Source organism: Spodoptera frugiperda, chromosome 30 (genome assembly GCF_023101765.2).
Source record: "Spodoptera frugiperda isolate SF20-4 chromosome 30, AGI-APGP_CSIRO_Sfru_2.0, whole genome shotgun sequence".
NCBI lineage: Eukaryota > Metazoa > Arthropoda > Insecta > Lepidoptera > Noctuidae > Spodoptera > Spodoptera frugiperda.
Window position 1 is genome coordinate 11,504,442 of NC_064241.1, and position 25,974 is coordinate 11,530,415.

Here is a 25,974-nt window from a genome sequence, read left to right on the forward strand (position 1 = left end):
AAATATAACAATATTAAACATGTCTGTCAGTCTGTCGATCAGTCCTCTAGTGAAGTCGAATAATATCACATTTCTTATATTCAGAAGAAGAATTCCCTCTACAGAACATATCCCATAATCCAAAAAAATAATTATAATGTTTTTTCGCATTCCATAATATTATCATGGAATATTTCGAAGATACGTACCAAATCTGGGGGAAAATACCATCGACATCGCTACTTTCGTAAACTGAAATTAGGGGATTATCCAAGGGAAGGGTTAACGTTTCTTAAGCTGATAAAAATAATTTCCAAATTGATAACCAATTCGTTTGTTAAGCTCAGTGATTACGAAAATATTTCTTCGAGTAACTTGTGTCCCAAACTTTGAAGTTGAGTTTAAAATAACAATATCACGGTTGGTCTCTAAGGGGATAAGCAGAGGTATTTTATTTACATTTTGCTTTTGAACCACGGAGGTGGTGGCCAAGATTACGGCTCATTTAACGAGAAGCAGCGACTCTTAGTAAATGTATGTCAATCTCTTATCATCACTCATATGTTTGCCAACCCGCATTGAGTAAGCGTGGTGATTAATGCTCAAACCTTGTCCGTGTGAGAAGAGGATTTTGGTCAGTTGGTGGTTTTTTCTTTTCACTCAATTAGACTACTGACAATGCTATTTGGCACAGATTACAAAGTAATGTAAAGTGAAACGGGAAGATCAATACCGGTTGCGATGGAGGACTTCTGGTCGCTCGCTGGCCCACCTTGGGGACGTAGGACATTAAGTAAGTTACTTAGTTTTTACTTAATTTTTCAACAACAAAAACAACAACCCATTATAACGGAGGAAAATCATCAAATGACTTCTTCCGCCTTGGGGAGGCGAGAGGGAGTACCACACTCTTACTAACAACAACAGCTACCCACAGTATGAAAGTAAAGCTCTCTAGACTATGGGGCAATTATTTTTCTGTCATAAAAATAGTTTATTTAATTATCGTCTCCAATGAATGGTTAAGACCTCTCTCAGTAGAAAAAGCACGCGCAATGAACAATGCATTAATTGTACTACATTGCGTGCACAAACTGACAGACTTACTCTACTATCATTTATATTGTTATGATGAAGCTTGCACTTTATATTATGCTTCTCTATTTTATACCCTATGTTGTACGTATTTAAAAATCTAATTGGAATGTTATACTGTTCCTCTACAGGTGCTGTCTCTCAGTGATTTTTCTCATATTGCAAAAGTTCCGAAACGACTAGATTGTTTTGTAATATTCTAAAACCTATGGTAACATAGGTTTTAGAATATTACTATTATTTATCCTTAAAAGTATTTTTTATATGCCAGTATTTTCCGACTACAGAATTATCAACCAACCACGCTAAAGCCGTACCGTAAAACATGGCAACTTTACCATATTTTGGAACAAAAATCGAAATATATTTTTAACCATAAGACGCATAGAAACCAAAACTATATATTTAGAATTGTAGTCTATCTGGCTCACTTTACCGTAAACGTCATTATATACAAACGCTTACTTTAGCCGTAATAAAGAAAAAACAACATGGGTAAAGATACCAAATTTTTGGCAACTTTACCTACGCGCCGTATTCATCGTGTATTGCATATTAAAGAGTTGTTGAGGTACAGAGGGCTTCATCTAGGTATTACCTCTTCGTATTATAATGCAAACAATATGAGGAAATCTATAAAGATAACGGCTACACAGACAGTCGAGAAAGTTGCCACGGGTTTCATCGTAATTTACATACAAATAATTTGTTACGCTCGGGGTTGTCAAAAAATGAGAATTATTTTTATGACATGTATATTTAAAAAAAAAATATAAACCTTAAACCTAAAGTAAAAAAAAGGATAAATATCTGACATAAATATTGTTCCCTTTTAAACTAAATTAAGTTCTAAAATTTTAAGTATTTATGTTTAAAATTGTAAAAAAAGGCTACAAAATAATGTTTAATCTTTTGACTTTTTAATTTTTTGACTTCACTATCTCCATAGCTAATTTTAACATTACTTTCGTATACTTTTTATATTGTCTAGCTCCGAGTTTTCTGCGGTTTTGTTTCATGTGAGCCATTTTGACTCTAAAACAAAAGGTATTATTAAATACATTATAACTTATCATCCAGGATATTCACTATTATGCTGGGAAATTTAGGTATTCGAAAATGGTTACATACACACAAACAAGGAAAAAACCATTTATTGCCAACCCTAACTGTAGGTAAAGTTGCCACAAAGCAGGCCGTGGCAACTTTACCTAACCTGTGTCAACATTACCGAAGCGATTATTTATCAATAAATTAAAGAAAAAGCAATTGCTGACATTACAACAGTAATCCCAACTATATTATACATACAAGATCAAAATTTCACTCACCTGTGACAAATAATTTAGGCTCTGTGAGTACAATTTAGGAACTACTAACTTTTAGCACATTTTCACGCATACATTGTGACGGCCATTACTGGCATAATAGCAGTCTTACGTCTACGCAAAATATAGTAAATATTTCCTTTTAAAGTCTAAAAAATACTACTATTACAAAACAGAATTCTAGTGGGTAGATTTTTAGATAAATGAGTTTATACCGAATACCTATAGTATGGTAAAGTTGCCAAGGGTCTGGTAAAGTTGCCATAGTTTACCGGTATATAAGTACCTACCTAAATGTATATAGCTGAGAGTTGTCAAATGATATAGCAAATAAATAGATATTGATCATAATATCATGTGGTGTTTTCACTTCTAACTAAAATAAAATAAAACAAATAGATAGAAATAAACATACACTACTATTAATTTATCGTCCAATAAATATGAAATTACGACCCATTTTACTGGGCAATCATTATACTCCATGTAAGTGATATTTATGGTAATTTTATTGAAGGAAAACACAAGAAAACGATTGTATTATACACATACGTGGGTACATTTGTGGATATTTTGGGATAGGCACAAACAACGTAGGTGTTCGTCATGAATAAGCCCCATTAGGGCTGGAAACCAGTCGAGTTCCTCGCCAAAAACCTTTCCTAAACTATATTCCTCGAATACCTATCCAAAATACAGATGGACAGATGGACACGTTAAATATAATATTTTCACCAGCTATGTATTAACACATTGAACGCCGTGGTGGTCACCGGTGAACGACGTTAGCGGAGGATTTGCCTTCAACAGTTTTCTATTGGCAGTCCAAGACTTAAATACCATTGGGGCTAATCTGTTATCATATAAAGAGCCTAATTCCAAATAACGGATCACAATACAAAAGAAATTGGTTTATCATACTAATATATACAAAACCAGATTATCATACTGGCTTTGTCTAGCTTGATATGTACCTCTTTCCGCGATTGGCATAATGTAATGCAAAATAAATTGCAAACTGACTGAATAAAGGCATAGCTGCACTCGATCCATTATTGCATTACATGGGTTTAAGTCAGACAATCTGTCTGTCAGTCAATCGTAATTCGTTCCTTTCCTTTGATACTTATGAAAATGAGTACCTATCGGAAAGGGGTTCCATGTCTAGGTTTGAAACGCATGTGTTGTAGTTTCAATTCTGCTTGAATGTTTCCATACAGAATCGAAACTCCTTGCTTGCTCCTTGTGTAATCTTCTACTGCGTACTAGGCGCTTATTACCTACCTATCTCCACCTTTTACTTATAATGTCACTAGCAACCCGCCCTAACTTCGCATGGATGCAATGCAACCTTCCTCTTGAATCACTCTATATAAAAAAACGCATCAAAATCCGTTGCGTAAAATAGTCAGATTTGTATCAGAGTGCACAATCACATTATTGCATCTCCTCTTTGTACTTGCTTCACGATTCTTAACCCTTCGGGGATTAAAGAGTGCGTTATTTATGTATTCTTTACCCTCTTATACATATACTTATGCTATTACTGAAAGATATTGCCTATATTCGATCACTGAAGAACTTAATAATTCTTCGCTGCAAGTTACAATGCACCAGAATATGCAAGCTCCTTAGTCAGTCAGCGTTTAATTACAGTCAACTGGTTACCTACTAATAACCACGTTCGGATTTCCATGAATGTCAAACTAAGGTAATCTGGGGTCGCTCTAATGAATGGACCACAGCTCCCATCTTATAAGGAATGCAGTACTTTGTTACAACTCTAAGATTTTAGAGTTTCAAGTTCATTATGAAGAAGGTTGTCTGGCGATAATTCTCCTTTGATATAGTAGTCGGGACCTATATATTTGTAAATGGTTGTACTATTGCGCCTTTGTTCAAATGCTGGTTCTCTTTGCACCGCTTGTCTGTCGCGTTTATGCATACTTATATATTGTGTCTCAAAGTATGAGTACTGGATTGAGTAATGAATTGTAAAATTATTGAAATTGACTGTTTATTTGAAGTATTCACTAGAGAAAAGTAAAATAAATACGTAAGTTTACATGCTAATCAGTTATGTTGCCTTTGTATTACTATGGACGTCTTTCAGTTGAAAATGATGACAGAATCACACTAATCGATGACACGTGAACCATACATTATTGTTGTTCTTGGCCTAGTAGTGATGTGAAGTACACACCCACGACGAAAATCTTAGAAATCTTAGCGTAAAAAAGAACAAAAAGAACGCAAAGAATCTTAACCGACAATTCTCAAGAACGTACGAGTACATAGGTAAGTTTGAAGGCAGGTTTCACAGCCATCGTACGTGAAATGCATTTGCAAGCAACGAGGGACTTGAACCTATGCACTTCATAGAAGTTGAGCCAACGTTTTCTCGACGGAACATATATTTTACAATACTTTTACTATGGGATTTATGTTTGTTCGTTGTATAAAAACATGAAATTAATATCTTCTCTTATTTTTTAGTGGTAGTCTAAAATTGTCCCTAGTATATGTTATCTTATAAAATAACTGGTGATAATTGGATAGTAGGTACGTAGCAAAATGTATTACACTTTTTTTGAGGGGGGAAAATCATCCAATGTCCTTCCAATCCACTTGAAATGTGCATCTCTAGCGTGATATTATGTATAATATCTAACAACATTTTAACTAAAAGTCTTAGAAACAGAGAAACTAGCTTAAAAGAAAAGAATCCAAGGGACCAATTAGTGCTGGAATTAAAACTATTTTAACTAAACTTCACAACAATATAGGAACTAGCATTAGCTTTTGTTTCAAAAGTTTGTATTAAAATGCAAAAAAAAAACTTTTCCTTCTTCTCAGGTAATCTACGAGTACAATATATAGACCGTGGGTAAACAGATAACTTTTAATCGCTGAGACAATTTATATACGGATGACCTAGAGGGTTTACTGGGGCTCTGGTTTAAAGCAGGAGTAGGGAGGGGTGATTTTTAGTCAGTAAGAGTCTGATACTGCCTCTCACCTCACCCGGACGGGAGAAGTTATTAAATTATTTTCATCCCCTCAAAAAAATAAGACGGTTATATAAGTTTCGATGGCTTGTATATGAACAACAAAATATATTTTAAAGTGATTATCCAATTGGAAAGTGTGTTGGCGGCAGTGAATCTTACCACCTACTCTTCCTGCGGGGTTAAGATCCGACTATGGGACAACACATTGACAAAAACCAGTCAACAGTGCTTTGTGATAAACTTAAACGCTTCGCTTGACAAGACAAAATAACTTTAACATGTTGTATGACACAGAAAACCTATACTTTATTATAAACTATGACAATACGAAGAAAACTGAACAAACAGCCTTTAAATGCACATATGTGAGAACTGAGTGAGTGAGTGAGTGCCAATTTACTTGCCACTCACAAAAGGCGGGCTCACGTCTCACTCAAAAGAACCGTTTTGAGTTTTAACTCAAACTAGACGTACACGAACATATATTCCTTTACCGTTTGCCTTTCTTACTTCTGATAATATTCTAGACCAACTTTTGGTAAAGAATATTCTACTTTCTTAGAACATCCTGGTTGTATTCCAAGTACCTACTTATGTGAAGATTTGTATAAAGTGCTTTGTTAATTGTTCAATGTTGTTAAATGTTCAATGTGGGTCGACAATTTCAAACTTATAACAAGAAATTATAAGCTCACGTTATAATTTCTCATTGTTTTCCTTCGCCGTTTGTCAGTAGTAGACCTAATTTTAGGATGTACATATAACTCAGAAAAAGTCATATTGGTACTTGCCATTGGTAAAGTTCGTACCCGCACTCTCATGCATAGGAAGCAGGCGTCTGAAACCTCCGGGCCACCACGACTACTTAAACACATAATTAGTTGTAAATTAGATGCCTAACAGTTTGTATCAGTTACGACGAGTCAACACAACATCGGTACATAACATAACCGACAAACAAACATACAAACACGTTGTGTAAGCCAACTTAGGCTTAGTTCGAGCCCTGTTTAGTGATATCATGTAAGAGGGTAAGTAGATAAGTAGGTGTTATTGCGTAGCTTGTTAATAACTCGATTAGTTTGGTTGGTTATGTGGTTGCTCATTTAACTGACAGAGTGATTCTGGGTTCAAGATTCTTTGGGTTTAATAAATTATACTATAATAGTATTTGTTCTAAGTATCGATCTGATCTTATCAATTATGGTTTGAAATGATTTCCCGCTTTTCATGGGAAAAGAGCAAACAGATCACCCGATGGTAAGCAATCGGCGCCGCACGTGTACTCGCGAAACACAAGAGGTTACAAGTGAGTTGCCGTCGTTTTGGGGGATAGGAATTCAAGGTTTGTTGAAGAATCGGGGATTAGGAAGGCGGGTAATTGACGTGGAACACAACGCAAGCGTTATTTCACGTCGGTTTTCTGTGAGGCCGTCGTGTCACTCCGGTCGAGCCAGCCCATTCGTGTCGAAGCATGGCTCTCCCAAACTTATTTGAAAAAAATCGATAAAATAAGAAATAATTGCCGCCTTACAAGAAAAGCTCTATCGACAATTGACTGATTAAATAGTAAAAGGGTTTCTGTATGCCTACCTACTTATTCATAAAAATGTGAGCAATAACTCTGTGTTAAAATTACATTATAAATAAAATATTGGCCAAGTGGACGTTAAAGGTCGCACGCAACGGATTTTAGTTTGTCTTGTATAGAAACTTATACAACTGCGTCCACTGATCCGCACTGTACGGACTGCTCATCGGCAATTCCAACATGCAATGCGCTCCGATGACGTCATACGGAACGCCGATGCCAAAAATCCGAGTGAAAGTGGGATTAGCAATCCGATTGCTATCGATACGCAGTCTGAAAAATATATCCGTTTGATGCGATCCGTCCGATGCGTACGATGCGGGTCTGTGGACGCTTACCTTTAGACATTCTTCGTACAAACTATTAGTTTAGTTTGGGTTTCGAACAAAACAGAAACTGTACGAAATTAACTTAAAATAATAACAAATATGAATAAAATATTGAAATAATTTTATGAAACAGACTCTGATGAATGTTCAAAGGGAAAGAAAACTTATAATTTCAACCGCAAAGTTGAATATAAGTTAAAAAAGGACACCATGGTATACTTTATTTAACGAATACCTAACTGAAAGTAGGAGGTTTTAAAATAAATGTAAATAAGTTGTGTTTCAATGTTGTGAAGTTTTAATAATGATAAAGGTCAATTTACGATTATTTGTAGTTTTATTTTAGACCTTCATTAAACAAGACCGAATGTCCGAATCTGTCACAAGGCTGCGTCTCAATCTGGAGCTGCGGACAACCTAAGTTGCCCAGGCTCCAGATCAAAACAGGAGAAGAAACGGGGTGGTTTTAATTCAGTAAGAGTCTGACACACCCAAGGCGGGAAAAGTCATTGGACGATTTTTCCCCCTCTAAAAAAAGGCTGCATCTCATAATCAGTAGAAATTTTCCTAGATGATGTATTTCTTTTGCCACATTAATAACAAATAAAATAAAATAACTTCCATACATAATTTTTTTGCTAATTATTTGTATACTGGTATACCAGTCCGACTCGCAATTCTTGAACCCTACCTAACCTTGAAAGTAACATACTCATAAACACACACACACACACACCTGAAGCATCACATAAATACTCGCACACACACACACCTGATACATCACATAAATACACGCACACACACACACCTGAACCATCACATGAATACTCGCACACACACACACCTGATACATCACATAAATGCGTAACATGTAAACATTATCAGTGTTAAGAGAAATCGACCAGACAGAGATGTAGATAGCTCACGGCTTCAGCCTAATACACAATGGGAGGTACTTGAGGATCCTGTAAGGAGTATGGATCAAAGAGGTTGTATGTGTAAGTATTTGATAGAGTTTTCTTAGTGATTGCTAGTTGATGTTCGTAAAATAATATATGACTAAGCATAGGTAAATTGATCAAAGAGTTAAAGACTTAACATATGAATACTTAATAAGCACGGCGTTCTTTTTATATTGAAAACAATAGAAAAGGGCTGCAAGCGTGCTGGTAGCACTGGTCTTGTAGATTAATTTAAAATATTATACACGTATTTTTTTTATTTTCACAATCAAATACTTTCTAATTACCTACGTGCTTCTAGGTACGTTTTATACGTAGAAATGACATATTTGCTCCCACTTCTAAACTTTGATTCGTTTTATCTAAATATTGTTATCTTATATGACAAAAATACGTGTCTAATATTTTTTCATCACCTAACTGACGGACTAAATAGATTTTTAATTTTCATACCCCGTTATCATCCCTATTATTACAGACGCGAATATATAATCCAGACAGAAATTATCATAAAGAGTAACTTAGCTTAACTACAGAAGGCTTTCTACTGACTCCCTAACCAACTGAAGTTTTACAAATATTCCGAAATCGTCGAGAGGTCCTTAGTTTGTTTTAAAGGGTCCAGAAATTGTTTACAAGTGGACCTCCCGAATGAAATGGTGGTCGCAAGCATTTTTCTCTTTATCATAAAACTTTATTGTTTCCGTTTGATGAAAGGGAGTCTTTAGAATTTGGATTGTCGATTATGACTGAATTTTTTGGGTGTAATTGTTATTGTAATTTTAAGTTAAGGTTTTGTAGGTGAAAATATTGGTTTTAGAAGCTGACTTTTACTTCTCCTCTAATAATATCTTCTGATTTATTTCGTTGCGGGATCTAAGATAGTAATTCATGTCCATGGGACACGCCGCGGATTTCAGTACCCGGCGGTTTTTTTTTTCGTGGTTGTATGTACTGTAGCTTCTGGCTTACAGAAGTTAATTAAAAATAGTTAAATAAGTTAAGTAATACTAGTTTTACTATGAGTTTATAATAAAATTTCCAAAATCGAAAACAGAAATGGACACTACAATGCGTATTTGGAATGTTATGATGTTTTTGGATATTATAACGATTAGCAATTTGTGACAATATGGTGTTCAGTGACCTTTGCCTAGTAGTGTTTAGTTAGTTTTGATCCTTAATGAAGTTCATGCAATACTGGCGTCCTTCTTGTTGACCGACTTATGGGTGATATAATGTATAGTGATTTTGAAAATCTAAATGTGGTCATTGACTTTTGACGATGACTGTACCTAATATTGTTTTACAGATCTATTGATTCTACACAGACAATACAATAATTAAACAATGAAAATACGAGGTAGGCACAGGACGAACTTGTTGGAACTTGCTACATAATACATTGTGCCAAACTTGTTTCTGTACAAAGTTGCCTCCTCACAGGTAAGTAGGTACATGTGCTGTCAAAGTGACAGACTAATTTTGACAAATGACTGTCGATCGATTTCGTCTCCGTCACTAAGTGTAAGTTGGTAAACGTGAAATTAGTTGAGTTATATTATTAGGAGGTAGTAAGTGTAGGTGTCGCGAGGGGACGGTGTATTTTAGGGTTAGTTCATATTATCTGACGTAAAATATGTCGAGCGTATCATCAGTTGAGTGTAAACGGTCAATTATTTTTCTATAGGTACATTTGTCTGTTCTGGCGTTACGCGACCGATAATACGCGACGCATGTTCCGTCAGATATGAACCGACCCTTAGTGTATGAGAAATTAAAGGGACTGTAAATGATAAATAAATGATAATTATTAACTGTACAGTTGGTACTGCGACTGTTTGTTTGTATTGTAAACAAACGCACCCACAATCCAAGAGAAAGTCATAGTGCAAGTTCATATTTCTTTTAAATAAATAAAGAAAAGGTGTATTTAAAAAAATATAATTCGTATAATAATTAGTGAGGTAGAAAAGAAATTCAATTTTAACGACGACAAAATTTAAATAACGAAAAGTTGTATTAAATAATATGGAACATGTAAAATATTATAATATAATTAATGTAAAAAATAATTCCTCCCTCAAAACACAACGACGTTTAAAAATTAAATTAAATACTATTTTTAATAACACGTTCCTAATTAGGTTGTTACTCTAACGTGTTAATTTTATGTCTAAAGTCTATTTTTTACTTTCTAGAAAATTCATATTTTAAATGAAATTATTAAATTAATTTAAAACTGTTTTCCACGAACACTTACTTTCCCGACAAAATATTACGTACCTAATTAAAAAGAAACTTTTTATTACTCTTTCTCTTTGCTCTTTACGTAGTATAGTATACACAGTATAAACCAAAAAAAACCATACACATTTTTTTTTATATATGAGCAAATGTGAATTTATTTCTCATTAACCGCCTATAAGTGGCCACTGCTGACCAAAAGCCTCTTCTCACACGGAAAAGGTTTGAGAATTAATCACCACGCTTGCTTAATACGGGTTGGCGATTTCAAACATACAATTAAAAATTATAAGCCCAAGTTTCCTCACGATGTTTTCCTTCACCGTTTGTCAGTGGTGTTTAAATAATCTTAGAAAGTACATAAAACTCAGAAAAACTCCCATTGGTACTTTCCCGTTAGTAGGTTTCGAAGCCGCACTCTCATGCACAGAAGCGAGTTACTTATACAACCGGGCTATCACGACATAATTTATTTAATTCTTATTTACTATTTCTCATTCTCAAGCAAAATATTTTTCATGATTTTCAAAATGATTATTTTCCCGCCAAAGACATTTCCCCGTCTATTCTCTAGGGTACCATAGACGATGAGAAACTCTCTTCATTTACTACACCCCTTCAACATTAAATTGGTTCCCTCCTTTTGACATATGATTGTCATGCTTCTGACCACTTTTCTTCATATATTTTGAAGATATTCTCAACTTATATTTATTTCTTTTCTTTTATAAGCTAAGAAATGATAAAATTCTCAAAATAAATTGGTAATTCAAAACTTTAAACTAAAAACAAACAATAACTGTTCACATAGCTATTAAGTCTATGTAAATATAAAACTTTTAGTGCAAAAAGTTTTTAACACCGCATAAATTATAAACTACTGGCCATTTATGTCGAAGAAATATTATGGACGCCACTAAAAAAGAAAAAAAAATATTTTTCTTTTTTCGTTTTGTAAAAGGCTTCAACTCGTATTTTTTCGTGTTTAACAGCCAGTTAATTAGGAAACATACTAAAGAGGTTGTTAATTTAAATTCATAATATTTTATATTTTATTCTGTACATGCGTAATATTATTAGAAATAACAAACCCAAAAATCTGAAATACCTTAACTGGTTGCGTTTAAAACAAATAATGGCATTAATACTTTGATTTAACCAGAAAAGAGGCAAAAGAGCTTTTCAATCTTTTTACTGAGAACATAGGTACGTATTTTTTTTGCAAAATAGATATTCTGTAACATAAACATGACTTATAGCCTATTACGAACAATATTATGACCATAAACGTAACTTCTATGTACATTCGGCGATGGAAGTACTTTCTTCGCGACTTTTACTCATTTGTTCCGAGTTAAGCCTTAATTTGGGGCAAGTTTTGGCAAGTTTGGTAACTTTGGTTAAAGTTAAACAATTTAGTTTACTTTCCAGTGGTAATCGGGAGGTAGGAATAAACAGGATTGTTGATTCAAAGTTTATGTACAGCCTACATTGAAGTTATCGTGCAGAGGGCTTAGTATGTGTTCTTTTTACTTTTAACAAGAACGAAACGAGAGCGCGTTCGGCGCTTAGTACCCTTAGTACGAGGTTTTTGGACTTTTTTCGAGCCAGCCAATCAGTGCGCCGAACGCGTTCTCGTTTTGATTACTTTAAACGTAAAGCAAACTCGTACTAAGGGTACTGATTGGCCGGCGCGAATGAACCAATCCAAAATAAGTTTCAATCTCGTTCAACGTAAAGCAAACTTGTATTAAGGGTACAGAATTGTATAGTTTATCGTGTAGGTGCTAAGGCTGATTATCGATTGTATTGAAATTTATCAGTTTCTGCGGTGACCTAGTTATTGTTTCGGGAATCTTTTATTTTAAACAGCATTGAACTATAAATACAATAGTTTAAAAGTCATGTTCTGTTTTATTATTTTTGTACGTCGTTTAAATAATGAGGTTGAAATAACGCCTATACTAATACTTAACTCTTTACATTTTTAGATTGACTTGACTTAATGTGTGGACTGACTGAGCTACTATATTTTTTTAGGAATTTTCACCGAAGTATACTAATACTAATACTTACCTCTTTACATTTTAAAATTACAATTTTAGATAATTTGTTGACTGACTGAGCTACCATATTTTTTTAGGAATTTTCACCGAAGTATAGAAAGTAGATTTTTGATTTCCCGGTCCATTGATTCATACATTGGTATTATATATTTAAGTATATAATGTAGCTTAGTATCTAAATACTTACGTTTCGCACTGACGCCGTGTGAGATCGCCAACAACACTACGACGGTCACAGCTAAGTACATTTGGGCCATTTTTGTTTCTGCAACAAACAGAAAATAAAATAATTATAGTAGACATTCAAACAAACAAACTTACACATTTATAATATTATGATTGACCAATATGTCTGTATACTTCACTACATAATATAAAACAAAGTCGCTTTCTCTGTCCCTATGTTCCTTTGTATGCTTAAATCTTTAAAACTACGCAACGGATTTTGATGCATTTTTTTAATAGATAGAGTGATTCAAGAGGAAGGTTTATATGCATAATATAAGCATAATATATCACCATTGCATGCGAAGCTGGGGCGCTGGTAAATTAATAATAATTTCTATTGCGGGAATGAGACTTATCTAACAAAAAAATATACGTTTTGCCTTGCACCTCTGTATCATCGAAAAAGAAAGCTATGTAAATAGAATAATAATATTCAACCGATTTTGTGTACCCATCAACGAAACGTAAAATAAAAAAAAAATGCGCCCGCGTTAATGTTACGTTGATTTTATTTCACCGTGTAAAATAAAAATTAAATATAGCTTCAATTGACGGGTAAAAATCGACGATTAATTATTATTCAAAAAGTAAAAAAAAAATACATCCAACGGGCGAGTGGGCCGCACTGGACCGAGGAGATCGTTTCCCGAAATGGATAAATAAATTCGGCTAAAAATAATCAAATAATTTGTTTCACATTTTCAAATTCCTGGGAATCAATGTTCCTTTTCCAAAAATATATTTGAAAAGTCCATTAATTGTTGGTTTATGTTCAAAATTCTATTTATAAAATCAAACTTTATTTTTAAATTCTAAATTGTGTTAACATATTTAATTTTAATGTTATACCCTCTGTTTGTTAGTTATATTGAATAGATTAATTGCCACATAACTTAACCTCTGGTTCTGTTATAGAAAAAATCAAAATAGAATTACCTAATTTTGCTCGATCTGAATTTTAAGAAATCAATTCTTCCCCAAACAATTATTAACAAAACAGTAGGTTCTATTGTTTCATTTGTTGGCAACACCGTGGAATCTTTATAAATACTTGCTTTGATGCTTCTGGTTTCGGAAAATAATAAATGCGTAGCTAATTATAATCAAAGGGAATCGCCATGCCAAAATTATGGATTACTTTCGTCTTAATTTAAATCTTACTTTAGGAAATGTTTTCTTAATGAAATATGGCAAATGTATATTTCATATTCAGTTCATCCGTGATCATGGCCCCTGCAACAGTGCCGAAATATCCGAAACTTATCGACATAAATAAACATGGTAAATATCCGGTCTTAAGTTCTAATGTTAGTGTATGTTTCATATTCAGCCCTTCCGAAGAAAGAGTACAAGGGGTGACAAAACATTCTATATTCAGCCAAAAGCCTATTTTTTATGGAATAGGGGGCAAACGAGCAGACGGTCACTGATGGTTAGCGATTAGCGCCGCCCATGGACACGTGCAACACTAGAGGAAGCACAGGTGCGTTACCGGCCTTTAGACCTATCCTATCCGGAGCTGCGGACTACCTAGCGGGTTTACCGGGGCTCCGGCTTGACAAGCAGGAGAAGAAACGGGGTGGTTTTTAGTCAGTAAGAGTCTGACACTCCCTCTCGCTTTGCCCTGGCGAGAGAAGTCATTGGATGATTTTCCCCCTGAAAAAAAAAAAAAAAAAAAAAAAAAGACCTATCCTCTAGTTCATTCTAAAAGTAAATATGTAATCTTTATTTTTCTATTTAATCAAATAATAAGTCGTTTGACAAAGAACAATAAACAAACTTAAAAATGAATGCAAAATGGCGTCATATTTGATACCACTCCACAATCCACGCATTTTGAATTAGGAACACTAATTTAAATATTCAAATAACATTCGAATATCATTAATAGCCAATAGAGTTGGAGAATGTTCAACCATATTTTAGAATGAGTTTTCAAATAAGTCTGGATACCTTAATTTGAAAATGAACAGAATGTAATCGACTGTATTTCAATTAGATTACGGTTGATTTTACAATCTCAACAATAAGGGTTGTTTTTATAAAGTGTTATTTTTAATTTTTGTTGATTTTTATGGCTCAGTGATTTAACGTTAGGTTTTCTTAAATTTTGTTATAGATAGTTTGCATTATACTGAAAGAGTAAGGGTTTTCCTCCGTTTAATTAGATTGGAATACCTAATTAGGTACTTCTTTTTGAAACTAAACTGGCTAACTACATTAGACTATTTCTATCATCCGTATAACGCCCAGCAAACCGACAAATACCGGCCAACCGATCCGTGCGCTGTAATCAGAACGTTCCCACCGGGAAAACAACTTAGTTACACATAACCGGACGTCCGGAGACACCGTTATCATGCCCACTCTAACTTGAACTCTCTAGATACCTGTAACTACCAACTTTGTTCCTGTAAACTCAGATGAAGGGTCTAGATGTAATGGTCGATGCCTGGCGGCGACAATGTGATTTGTGGGTATGCGTTCTGTTCAGAATTCTGTAGAACATGCAGTTTGCTGTAGAATTGATTTTATCGTTTGTCCATCTGTTCAAGCGTTCGGTGACTGTATTTGTCGCAATCCGATTCGAGAACTTACTCGATTGGCATTTGACTAATTTTCGTGTCAACGGATCGAGTTGATTTGGAGTGTGACGTCACTAGGTGGAGATTGCTAACGGACATTTTGTAGCTGTGAACGACTGCGTGCTTCACTGAATTGGCTGTAGCTGTATGTTTGACATTTTAGAGCTGAATTTTCGAGCTTAAAAATATTGCGAGACTATCATAAATTTATTTTGTATGTACGTATTATTATTGTCAGAAATATACCATCAAGCTTAGTGCGGCTTTTTTTTTATTTTATCAACTATTTTTATCTACATTCATTGATTTACAATTATAGGAATAACCTTTTAAGCAAGGGTACGCTTGTAGTAGGTAAAATACAAGCTTTTCATTCTTTCACAATTTCGATAATACAACCTCAAATTCTCAAGTTTGTTAGTCCGTTGTAGCCGGAACACAGATCTACGCGAGACACAATGTGTTTTCTATTATGTCTTATGTACCGACAGACGAGAGATTACCCATTAAAAAAAATACTATCTAATAAGAAACCGTATTCACTAAATCTCTTACGAAGATATGTTATCAGTTCGCTTTAAAATTCAATCATTTAGAATTAATTTTACGGCGACTTTAGAAACTTTTATGGTCAGTCTCGCCATAAAATCTTTGCAGAACCATACCATATCGTAGATCTTTTAAATCTTTAAATTAACTGACTTTTAAATCTCATGCAAACCCAACCCAATATAAAACTGTCTTTGGGCTTATCACTACTGACCGCCTCGAAGGTCGGAGTAGTAGCAAATAATTAATAATACGTCAAAAAGGTTTTAATTTGCCTAAATTTTTAGTGCCTTAATTACCGCACTGAGATCCATTTAATTATTACTTAAACCTTTCTTTATGTAGAAGGTTTAAGTAACTATTAAATTACTCTGAGTACGGTGGATTACTGTCTTCGTGAGACATACAAAATTAATTGAAGATTATCTACGTGAAAATGATTGAGAAAAGCTCTACTAGTTTCAAATCACAACGGGACTCTTATTCATCACTATACGTACAAAACTATACCTACTAAAACTTAATTTGATCCTAACTGTGGAATTACCGGAGCTGCGGACTACCTAGCGGGTTTACTGGGGCCCCGGCTCGAAAATATGGAAATGTGGGGTGGATTTTAGTCAGTAAAAGTCTGACACCCCTCTCGCCTCGCCCAAGGTGGGAAAATTCATTGGCTTATTTTCCCCCATAACTGGTTAACTAACAACAAAATAACAAAGAAAAATGCAACAACAAAACCATAACCGAAACTCATAACATGATTCGATCTAAGCAAACCACATGTAACTTAATAGATCGGTAAGTTAAGTTAGCAAGGCGTTAAGTTAATAATGAAGTTAGCGGCAGTTAGTACACTTGAGCGGGTTTGACCGCGGCCCGCGCAAACTTCGTGACATACTCGATTTGTGTGAATATGATGGGAACGGGACCTTTTTGGTAGTAATTAGTGTATTGGTAAATTGAGTGTGTTGTGTTTTAAGATGATAGATTTATTCAGAAAATAATATTCATGTATTTCAGCTGTGCAATGTTCTATCTTCTTTGAAGAAGTCTACTACATTCAATTTTATATTACAACTAAACTTCGTTTACGATAACTTCATCCCTGCACTATGTGGCTATGTTTAGCACACGCAATCTTCTATGACAGGATACTATGAATAAATCATTATTAAAATTGGAACACTCAAAGAAAAATTATCATAATCTTAAATTTTCAACACAAGCATTTTTATCAACATTCCTACAATGTACCTTATTATTGTATCATTTCAAAAATCATACTAATATTGTAAATGTGACAAGATGTTTAGATGTTTGTCCGTCAACTTCGTATACAGACAGGACATGAGCTGACTTGGGTGATAATACTTTTATCTCACGGGAACTCGGGGGCAAAACCGACGGAAGCTAGTCAAGCATTAATGAAACACTACTAACTGAAATTGGTCACATTTTCTTCAATTAATGACATTTAAAAATCATTTTTGTACTAATATCACGACTGAAGTCGTACACTTGGCAGGGATGACAAGTACACATGGCTCCACCAATAGACGTACGAGTTATCTACAAAAGCTAAGTTCTCGTCTCATGTCTTTGTAAACTGAACTTGTACTTGTTATTGAACAATGTAAACTCGTTAACTTCACTTCAAGTTCAAATATTTTATCAAAACTCCTAACTAGGGTTTAATTATCGCAATGTATTTGAATGAACTTCCAGTAATGATTTGGTATAGTGTCCGGTTGTAAATTATTAATTGTACAAGTAATAGTTTCGTCATCATCGTTTGCAACATCGATCGGAATAAGTCCGCTATTGAGATAAAAATAAAACTTTCTTTGGAAAAGTTTTTTGTAATCATGAGTACAATCACGTGTTTGAATATCGTTCACTAATTACCAGTCACCCTAAAAAAACCACCACCTTATTTAAAAACTGTAGGACATAGATTTTTTTTATATTTTTCTGATCACAGTTAGAACCTTGCCGATCATCTGGTGCCTGTTGGACGTCCACTTCAGGGACACCCTGTATATCAAGCGTCATACCACAAAAAAGGCTTGTAAAATCATCCAAGTCTTATTTATCTCTTACTAGATTTTTCTAGGAAATCTAAAGTTGTTTTATGTAAGAACTTAGCTAAGTAACTGATAGCGTTAAGTAACAACCGATGAACTTAGAACTTCTCTATCATAACTTACATAATTGCAAAAAGGTCAGCAATTACTCCTACTCAATAATCTATAGATAATAAATTAGTATTGCTACAACTAGAGTTTCTTGCTCTTTCTTCTCCATTTCGAAGCTACACTATAGAACAAGCACCTAGCTTCACTGACACAGACAGACGGACAATTCGCATGCTTGCTCGTCGGGTCAGCGTACTTTTAATTTGGCCCTTTTTTAATATACGAGTATCCGTATCTACTCGATATATGTCCGTTTGGGTGCGCTCTACCGATCCCTTTCACATTCGCTCAGTATACTTCTTTAATAAATCTGATTTCATGAATCCTTTCTGTGCTTATCACTACATAGTCTAGTAGTACAGTAGTAGTATATCTTTTTAAAATATCGAATCCAAAAATATTATCAACAATTTTGATTAAATAAAAACAATAGGTAATCTAAAAAATGCGAGCGTGATGAAATCTTAATTAACGAATGCAGAACCTAATTAATTTGATATCTACGGAATCTCAGTTTTCCGTTTCACAATTCAATACTAAATCAACGTGCGAGCTTGTATTTGTATAAATAACTCGCAAACCCGGCGAACTCCGTTTCGCCACCAATGATTTTCCCCGATTTCCTGCTTTTCTCTAAAAAATTTTCTTGAATTTTATTTCTTATATACTTCACGGAGCCCGAGACCTTTCCAACGAATGCAAAACCGTGGAAATCGGTTCGTGCATTTTGAATTTATAGTGAAGGAAACCCGACTTATTTTTATTTTATAAAAAATATGTTTGCATGTTGATTTAGAAATACCTACAAAAAATATTTACTTTACATGGACTATTTTCTTACATGTTGAAATGGCTTATTAATTGTATCGATAAGGAAAAACAGAAACGACTTTACAATTGGTAATTGAATGTATCGATTTGAAGTGTTGCGTCTATATTGTACCGCTTTGTGTATCTATGCCCCTACCCTTTCGGAGATAAAATGCGTGACGTTGCTCATTACTATGAACATATTTTTGAAATAAGTTTTACTAAAAGCGATTTTTAATATTTATTTAAAATACTGGTGAATTTCATAATATTTAATTTCGATCTACATTGAAGATGGTCAAATATGCCGCTTCTGGTTTAAGTAAAGTATACATATAACATTTGAGATATAAATTCTAAATGAACTACTGGTGGGCAGTACCACATAACTTTATCATTTTCAAAACTTAAGGAACGTCTCACTTTGTTCCAAATATAAAACATGGAGCATACCCCTTACCAATGTCCGGAGAGGGTGGACAATTCTAAACTTTGCACTACGAAGGAAATGTTTAAATCTATCTTTGGGACGATTTTCTTTTGCGTAGGTGACGCAAAAGGAAAAACATGGAAAACAAATAAAAATCATAGAAAGAAATGCTTTCAATCAGTTTTACGAGTATGTTGTCGTAAAAGTATTCATCACTTTATGACGAGGCGGTACTTACTGATATTCTCGAGTGACGCGCTACACAATCTATTTATACGGAATTCACTTATTTTTACATGATCGACAGCGACTTTTTTCTGTGTTCCTATGGCGAAAAACAAAATACTTATAGGACTTGTTTCACAATGTCTGGATAACCGCTATGTATCAGGTAACTTTGAATTAAGAACGTAATTTGTATGCACTATCTGTTACATAAGTTTATCGGGCACTTATATGAAGGTGGTAAAACAGGCGCATAGTTGTATACATCAATGGTAGCAACTCACATGTTAATTATGTATGTAGTATGATTTTGACTATTTCGCTGATATCAAACACTAATAATCGCATTAGTAGTTGTGTGGTTTACGGGAAATAGGCTTGACCTATTGTGAAAATACTCCTAGAAGACAGTATTGCCTCCTCGTATGGCAATGCTAACCTTTACCCGAAGAAATCAGCCAGATAACTGAAGTGGTTCAGTGGATGGAAAATCCCGACGAACAACAGTTGGACAGAAAGCCCGCCAGGCATGATCACCTCGCCTGGTCGGAGGATCCTCGTTTTCTTAGGGAACTTTACTCTCTGTTTCCTAAATTATAAATAATCAGTTATAATTATTATAGTAGGTGCCAAACTAAAATAGGCTTTACCTCTCGTTAGTTTAGAACACTAATTACATTAACATTTACCTAATATCGATTACGTTTATCAATTACAATGATTATAATTTCGAGCCATTTATCACTTTCAAGTTGTGACGGGCCGTCTTCAAAAGTTGTAGCACCTATCCAAACAATGAAACTCGACGCCTCTGTGGGGAATTATTGAAATATTTCAACTAAGTATTGATTTCATGCCGTGTGGAGACAGTAAAGTAAGATGCTTGTCACTACCGTTAGTCTTTCCGCGGGTTGTAATAGGCGACTTAGGGAGTGCATATTTTACAGAGATCGGGCGTTAGTGTTTTCTGATATACCTTTTTCCAATGACTTCTCCCACCTTGGGCGAGGCTTACTGGCTAACTACCAACCCATTCCTACTCCTGCTTTTCGAGCAGGAGCCCCAGTAACCCGCTAGGCAGCTTGCAGTTCTGAGTCTGATATACCTGACCTTTATAAGAGATACACATGATCTTTTTAAACTGCAATGTCCGAGCGTGGAGACGAGACCTATAGTCCAGCTGTGGACTGTCTCGGACATTTAATACGATCAATTTCCTAATATAGCATGTAGATAATCTTTATAAACATTGAAATTGAAAGATAATATTGTACTACAGTGATTTACTTCTGTTTTAGTACACCTACTGGAATATATGTCCGATTGCTGCTGTGCCCAAACTGGGTCCATAATTCTTACTTAATTTACCTGTAAGAATATCTATACATAGTGGAAAGCAAATAAATGAATATTATTATGAATATGATTTTTAAAAGATTTTCTTCTTCGAATTAGTTATGTGAGTTTTCTTGTCACTTTACCCACTGTGTATGGCAATAGACTCATCCCTATTACATGGGCCTTATAACAATTACAAACGGTGAAAATACTTAAACGCAGAATCAACAATATTGTACCAAGAGTTCCCTGCAATGTACCATTCTTCTTAAGACGTGTTCCAACGATAGTCTGTAACACTTTGTTGTTTAAAATAGTAAACTAAGCACTTGGTATTAAGTTTTCTTTTTACTTGACAGCTTAGTGAACTAGAAAATGTACCGTTTTTATTTATTTCAGTACAACTTGATCTCTTTACTTTTTTATGCTCCATAAGTGTATTAATTTTAATAAATAATTTTGTTTTCATTTGATAATGTAATGAATAAATAACTCAAATATCTATCTTTTAAATTAAAGACTATTGATATATTTACTTCTCGTAAATTTTAAACCGCTTATGAATAGAAATTTTACTTCGAAAATACAAGAAAAAACACTTAAAGTATTAAGAAAATACGAATACACAATAATATTCACCTGACGCGTACGTCAAACTCCCTCACATGAATCATTTTTCAAGTCTCTATCCCAACATAATACAATATAAGTTTTTGTGTGCAAAGAACCCTATTTTATCGAAGTGCCTACTTATTTAATATACAAGCTGTTCTAAAAGTATCTGCCACGGCTTTAATGGGAGGTAGTGTTGTGTTCGAAGATTACAATAGTAAGTATAAATTATTGATTATGTATGAGTATTATTATTTTTTCATACAAAAATAGCCACGTGTGCTTTTTGTTATGAAAGAGCTACCTCTTTCACTGTCGCTTCGTCAATGAAAACAATTGCTATCAATCGTTTTTATTGAAGAAGCGACGCATCGTGCGTATTTGGGAACCACTTTATGCAGAGTAGAGTCAATGTTTATTAAACTTCTTAACTGGTCCGGGGTACGAAATTTCTTCACTATTGTACGACACATCAAGTAAATTCATTTGATTTTATTTTTAAATTTTCCTCCAATACCAAGAATATCTAAGAAAATATGCGTCAACCAACAACCTAAAAAACTGCATATTGGATTAACGAGCCATTTGGTTACGTAGCAATGACTTTTTTCGTTCAAATTACCAAATGTATAAAAATGTATTAATTTAGTGTTAAATATTAATATATTTTTAGGCATCGCGTAATAACTTCGACGTATTAGAGAGATTCGAATTATTGAAGGTTTGAATTACGAGAGAGTTGACTGTACCTATATTTATTCAACTGTTTTCTCGATATTCCTCCATAAGCAACAATATTACAATATATGGAGCATTTTTCTCAAGATTATAATACTAGTTATTATATATTAGACTAGTCTTGTGTGCAGAAATTATAATTAGCACGTCGGTATCGCCCGCCGCGGCCCGTCACTTGTGATACAAACTTGCAACTTGCAACACGATATGACATGGACTTATGTTGTGTGTACTGCACTTTATTTCACACTTATAAACATAGGTATACATGCCAGCACTTCAAACTACTCTAAATTGTTAATTTATTTAATGGATTTTCTATTTTATTGCATTGTGATTAGAGTTAAAATTGGGATGAAGAGTTTTGGGTAGCTTTTCGTGCACGATTGTAAATATATATACCTAATCTATTTTAATACTAACGAAGTATGTATAAGAGCTATTGAATCTCGGATCGGGTCTATTTTCGGAAGTTTTAATTGAAATTCTTAGGTACTTTAAATTACAAGAAAGACGAATTTAAACTGAGTGTGACATCTATTACGTATACTTAGTTTTATTGCAAGCGACTGGTGCCCTGTATATTTTGTGACATGAATGACTTATGAATCAGAAAAATAGAATACTTATTCTCGGAAGAAAAAGATAAAAGTCTATATATTGTGCATATTACATTGTCCTTTTCGCCATTTAAACGTAGTAGACAATAGTAAAAAATACTTACTACAATACGCGCGGCTTGTTTTCATTTTTTTATTGTTCAAATGCAAATTCCTCTAATAGAGCACTCGATCACATCGACTACATCTTTAAAACTGATCGGTTGATAACACAACTATAAAAATGACTATCAAGTCATTGAATAATGCATAGGTTATTAACTTAATGCCATGAATAGTTTCCAAATAATCTGCTTCGAATTTGAAAGAAGCTTTGAAAGGAATTCATAAATAACTTAAATGTTTGTTATTACGGTATAAATTATAATCATTCTATACTAAATCACTGATTATAAAGACCTAGGTTTTGACTGACATGCCAGGCAAGCAATCATGTTACAATTTTTCATAAGTTATGTGATAAAAATGTATGTTCCTTTTTAGTAACATATCTGAATATTATCATCACGCCTTTTAACCCCGAAGGAATACAGAGGTGCATATACCGGCATGTAATGCCACTGTACAATATTTACCCACTTTTCACCATTTATTTTTATGAGTCCCATGTAATGGAGGTGAGCCTATTGCCATTATACCAGACACATACATCTAAATCGAACACAGTTCGCCATGTCGATGATTATAAGAATAATATCGACCAATGACGGGTGAGAATGCGATCGAGCTCACTTCAAATAATTCGAATTGGCAAAATAATTACAGAATAGTCTAGCTATTCTCAAAAATGCTATCACATTATCAAAACATCCCTTTGTTATTTAGCTAAGAATAACAATTACTCTACATGTTCTAGCATTTAATTTTACACCAGAACACAACCCTTAGTTTGCAGCCAACTGTTGCACGTTGTATAATGAGCATGTATTAATATTAGGGTCTAATTTGCTGGTGCACGCATTCTCGTTGTAATGTCATAATGCAAGTCTAGCAAGAATTTTTAATATCTGTATTGTTTTAAGTCTTGTTTGTGGAAATGTGGACTTTGTTATAAAAATATTAAGGTATTTTGTGCCTTGAATAATGTTCTATAAATGTATTTGCGATCACTGCAAGGCTTTTAAATCAAACAGTCTCGTGTTTTATATCCGTATAAAATTTCTGTAGGTTTTTGATAATTTTAACTCAAATTCAAACTATTTTTCAATTAGATACCGTGTTGAGATTCTCCAAATTGTTTTATAAAATAAGGTTGGATTTAAAAACATCAAGTAAAAAAATTACGCGTTGACATTTGACACTTCATGCATAATAAATGAAAAAATTAAAAAACTTCCATCTTGATGAGATTCTTAATTCAGTTACAATCATTAACGAATTCTGTTTAACGTCAATAATTATAATATTAATGTTAAAATTAATTTACAGTCCAGAATGAGTAGTATTATTTGAACAAGATATTCATAATAGACACTTAAATATCTTACCTCAGTGACAAATATCAACGATTTTTTTATTATATGTCTTTTTTAATTTTAAAAACAATGTTTTTCTTAAATTCTTGTCATATTTTCAATACTCATTTTTAATTCGTTCTTTTTATTACACTATTTTTTGCGTAGTTGCAATAGTTTTTTTTAATCTAATACACATATTTACTAGTGTATACGAAATATTTTTTACAGAAATGTCATCTGTATTCGAAAATAATAGACAGCACATTATAATAACTAAATTATGGTAAGTACTTATGAATATTAATATTTTATGAATTGGAATGTCATTTTTTCATTTATCAAAATATTAAAAAAATAACACTTGCATTCATTGATTCGATATTATATTCAAAGTTCTGTTTATTACATTTGATGCAAAAAAAAAATTGTGTAACTTATTTGAAAAAAAAAACGTTTTTTACTTCGAAATAAGAATTTAACCGTATTATTTGTTACTATTATTTAAAGATAGTTAAGTAGAAAATAAGAAGACTTAATGACGTAGGTCCGTTATTTACCGATAAGTTCGAAATATGCGGGTCTTATATATAGTCACGGCTAAACTAACCTTTTATCCTTTTATTTTTCTTTCTTTCCAAGTCTGTTGTCAAGTTTTTAAGTCTTTGGGATAAACCTTCTTATATTTAATGCTACTAAAAATAAAATTCAACTTAGCGTCATGACATCAACTTTATACTTTTTTTAAAAAGTGCTTCGTAAATACAATGGAACGCATTTAAAAATTGACACGTTCACATTATAAAGTCAAGATTCAAATTTAGAATATGGTTTATTAAAAAAAGTTGCTAAACACAGAATGATTATACATAATTTTATACTCTTTACGTACCGATGCAAAGAATTCTCATATTTGAAGTTAAACAACATAATGCACGAATTTATAAATAGGTAACTGCTGTTTTAAAAAATACACATTTTTTTAAATAACCGCTAAAATATACTACCGAAGATTATTGCCGCAATATCTTTAGATGGCTTTTGCTTATAACTTGGCTACAAACACCAGGAAATTCATAAACCACTTCGTGATATCAAAACACTTTTAGTAATATTAAAAGTTGTATACCGCGGGTATTGTACCGGCAAACTTTAGCCATATTTTCAATTTACAAAGGACCTTTGAAAACTTTTCATGGGAGAAAAGTTACTTTTATGTAAGTTTTATTGAAAAAAATAACCTTTCTATGAACCTTTAAATATTATAATAACTCAATATTATCACACACAACGATTTAAAGTTGTACACAAGAAAAAAAAACATACAACTTTTTTAAACACCCCGTTTATTAGAATTCAAAATAAAATTCCCTATTAAAAAAAGTTGTTAAAAAAAATAAACGATAATAAAATCAAAAGCCTTACCTTTTACTGAGTGTATTCTGGACTTCGTATATCACCACTAGTTAGACTTTAAGTGATCAGTGCATGGCATATGCCCCTAAAGTTTAGCGACGAGTGCGCTTGGGCGGGAAAGATCCGCGCTTTTAAACGGCGACCATAGACCTTTAGAACCATAGAC

At 33.6% G+C, this 25,974-nt stretch overlaps 1 protein-coding gene across 4 annotated transcripts in view; it reads right to left on the reverse strand.

Moving 5' to 3' along the window:
* Positions 1-25,974, reverse strand: part of LOC118269803 (neuropeptide CCHamide-2) — a 39,020-nt gene extending 13,046 nt beyond the window's left edge. For 2 of the 4 annotated variants that reach the window (XM_035585121.2, XM_035585118.2), the window contains exons 1-2: positions 25,818-25,974; positions 12,796-12,873 (exon numbers count right to left, since the gene is read on the reverse strand). In XM_035585121.2, the coding sequence (XP_035441014.2) occupies positions 12,796-12,865 (70 nt within the window). In that variant the 5' untranslated portion in view covers positions 12,866-12,873; positions 25,818-25,974. The remainder of the gene's footprint in view (positions 1-12,795; positions 12,874-25,817) is intronic. The other 2 variants (XM_035585119.2, XM_035585117.2) reach the window with 1 other exon arrangement.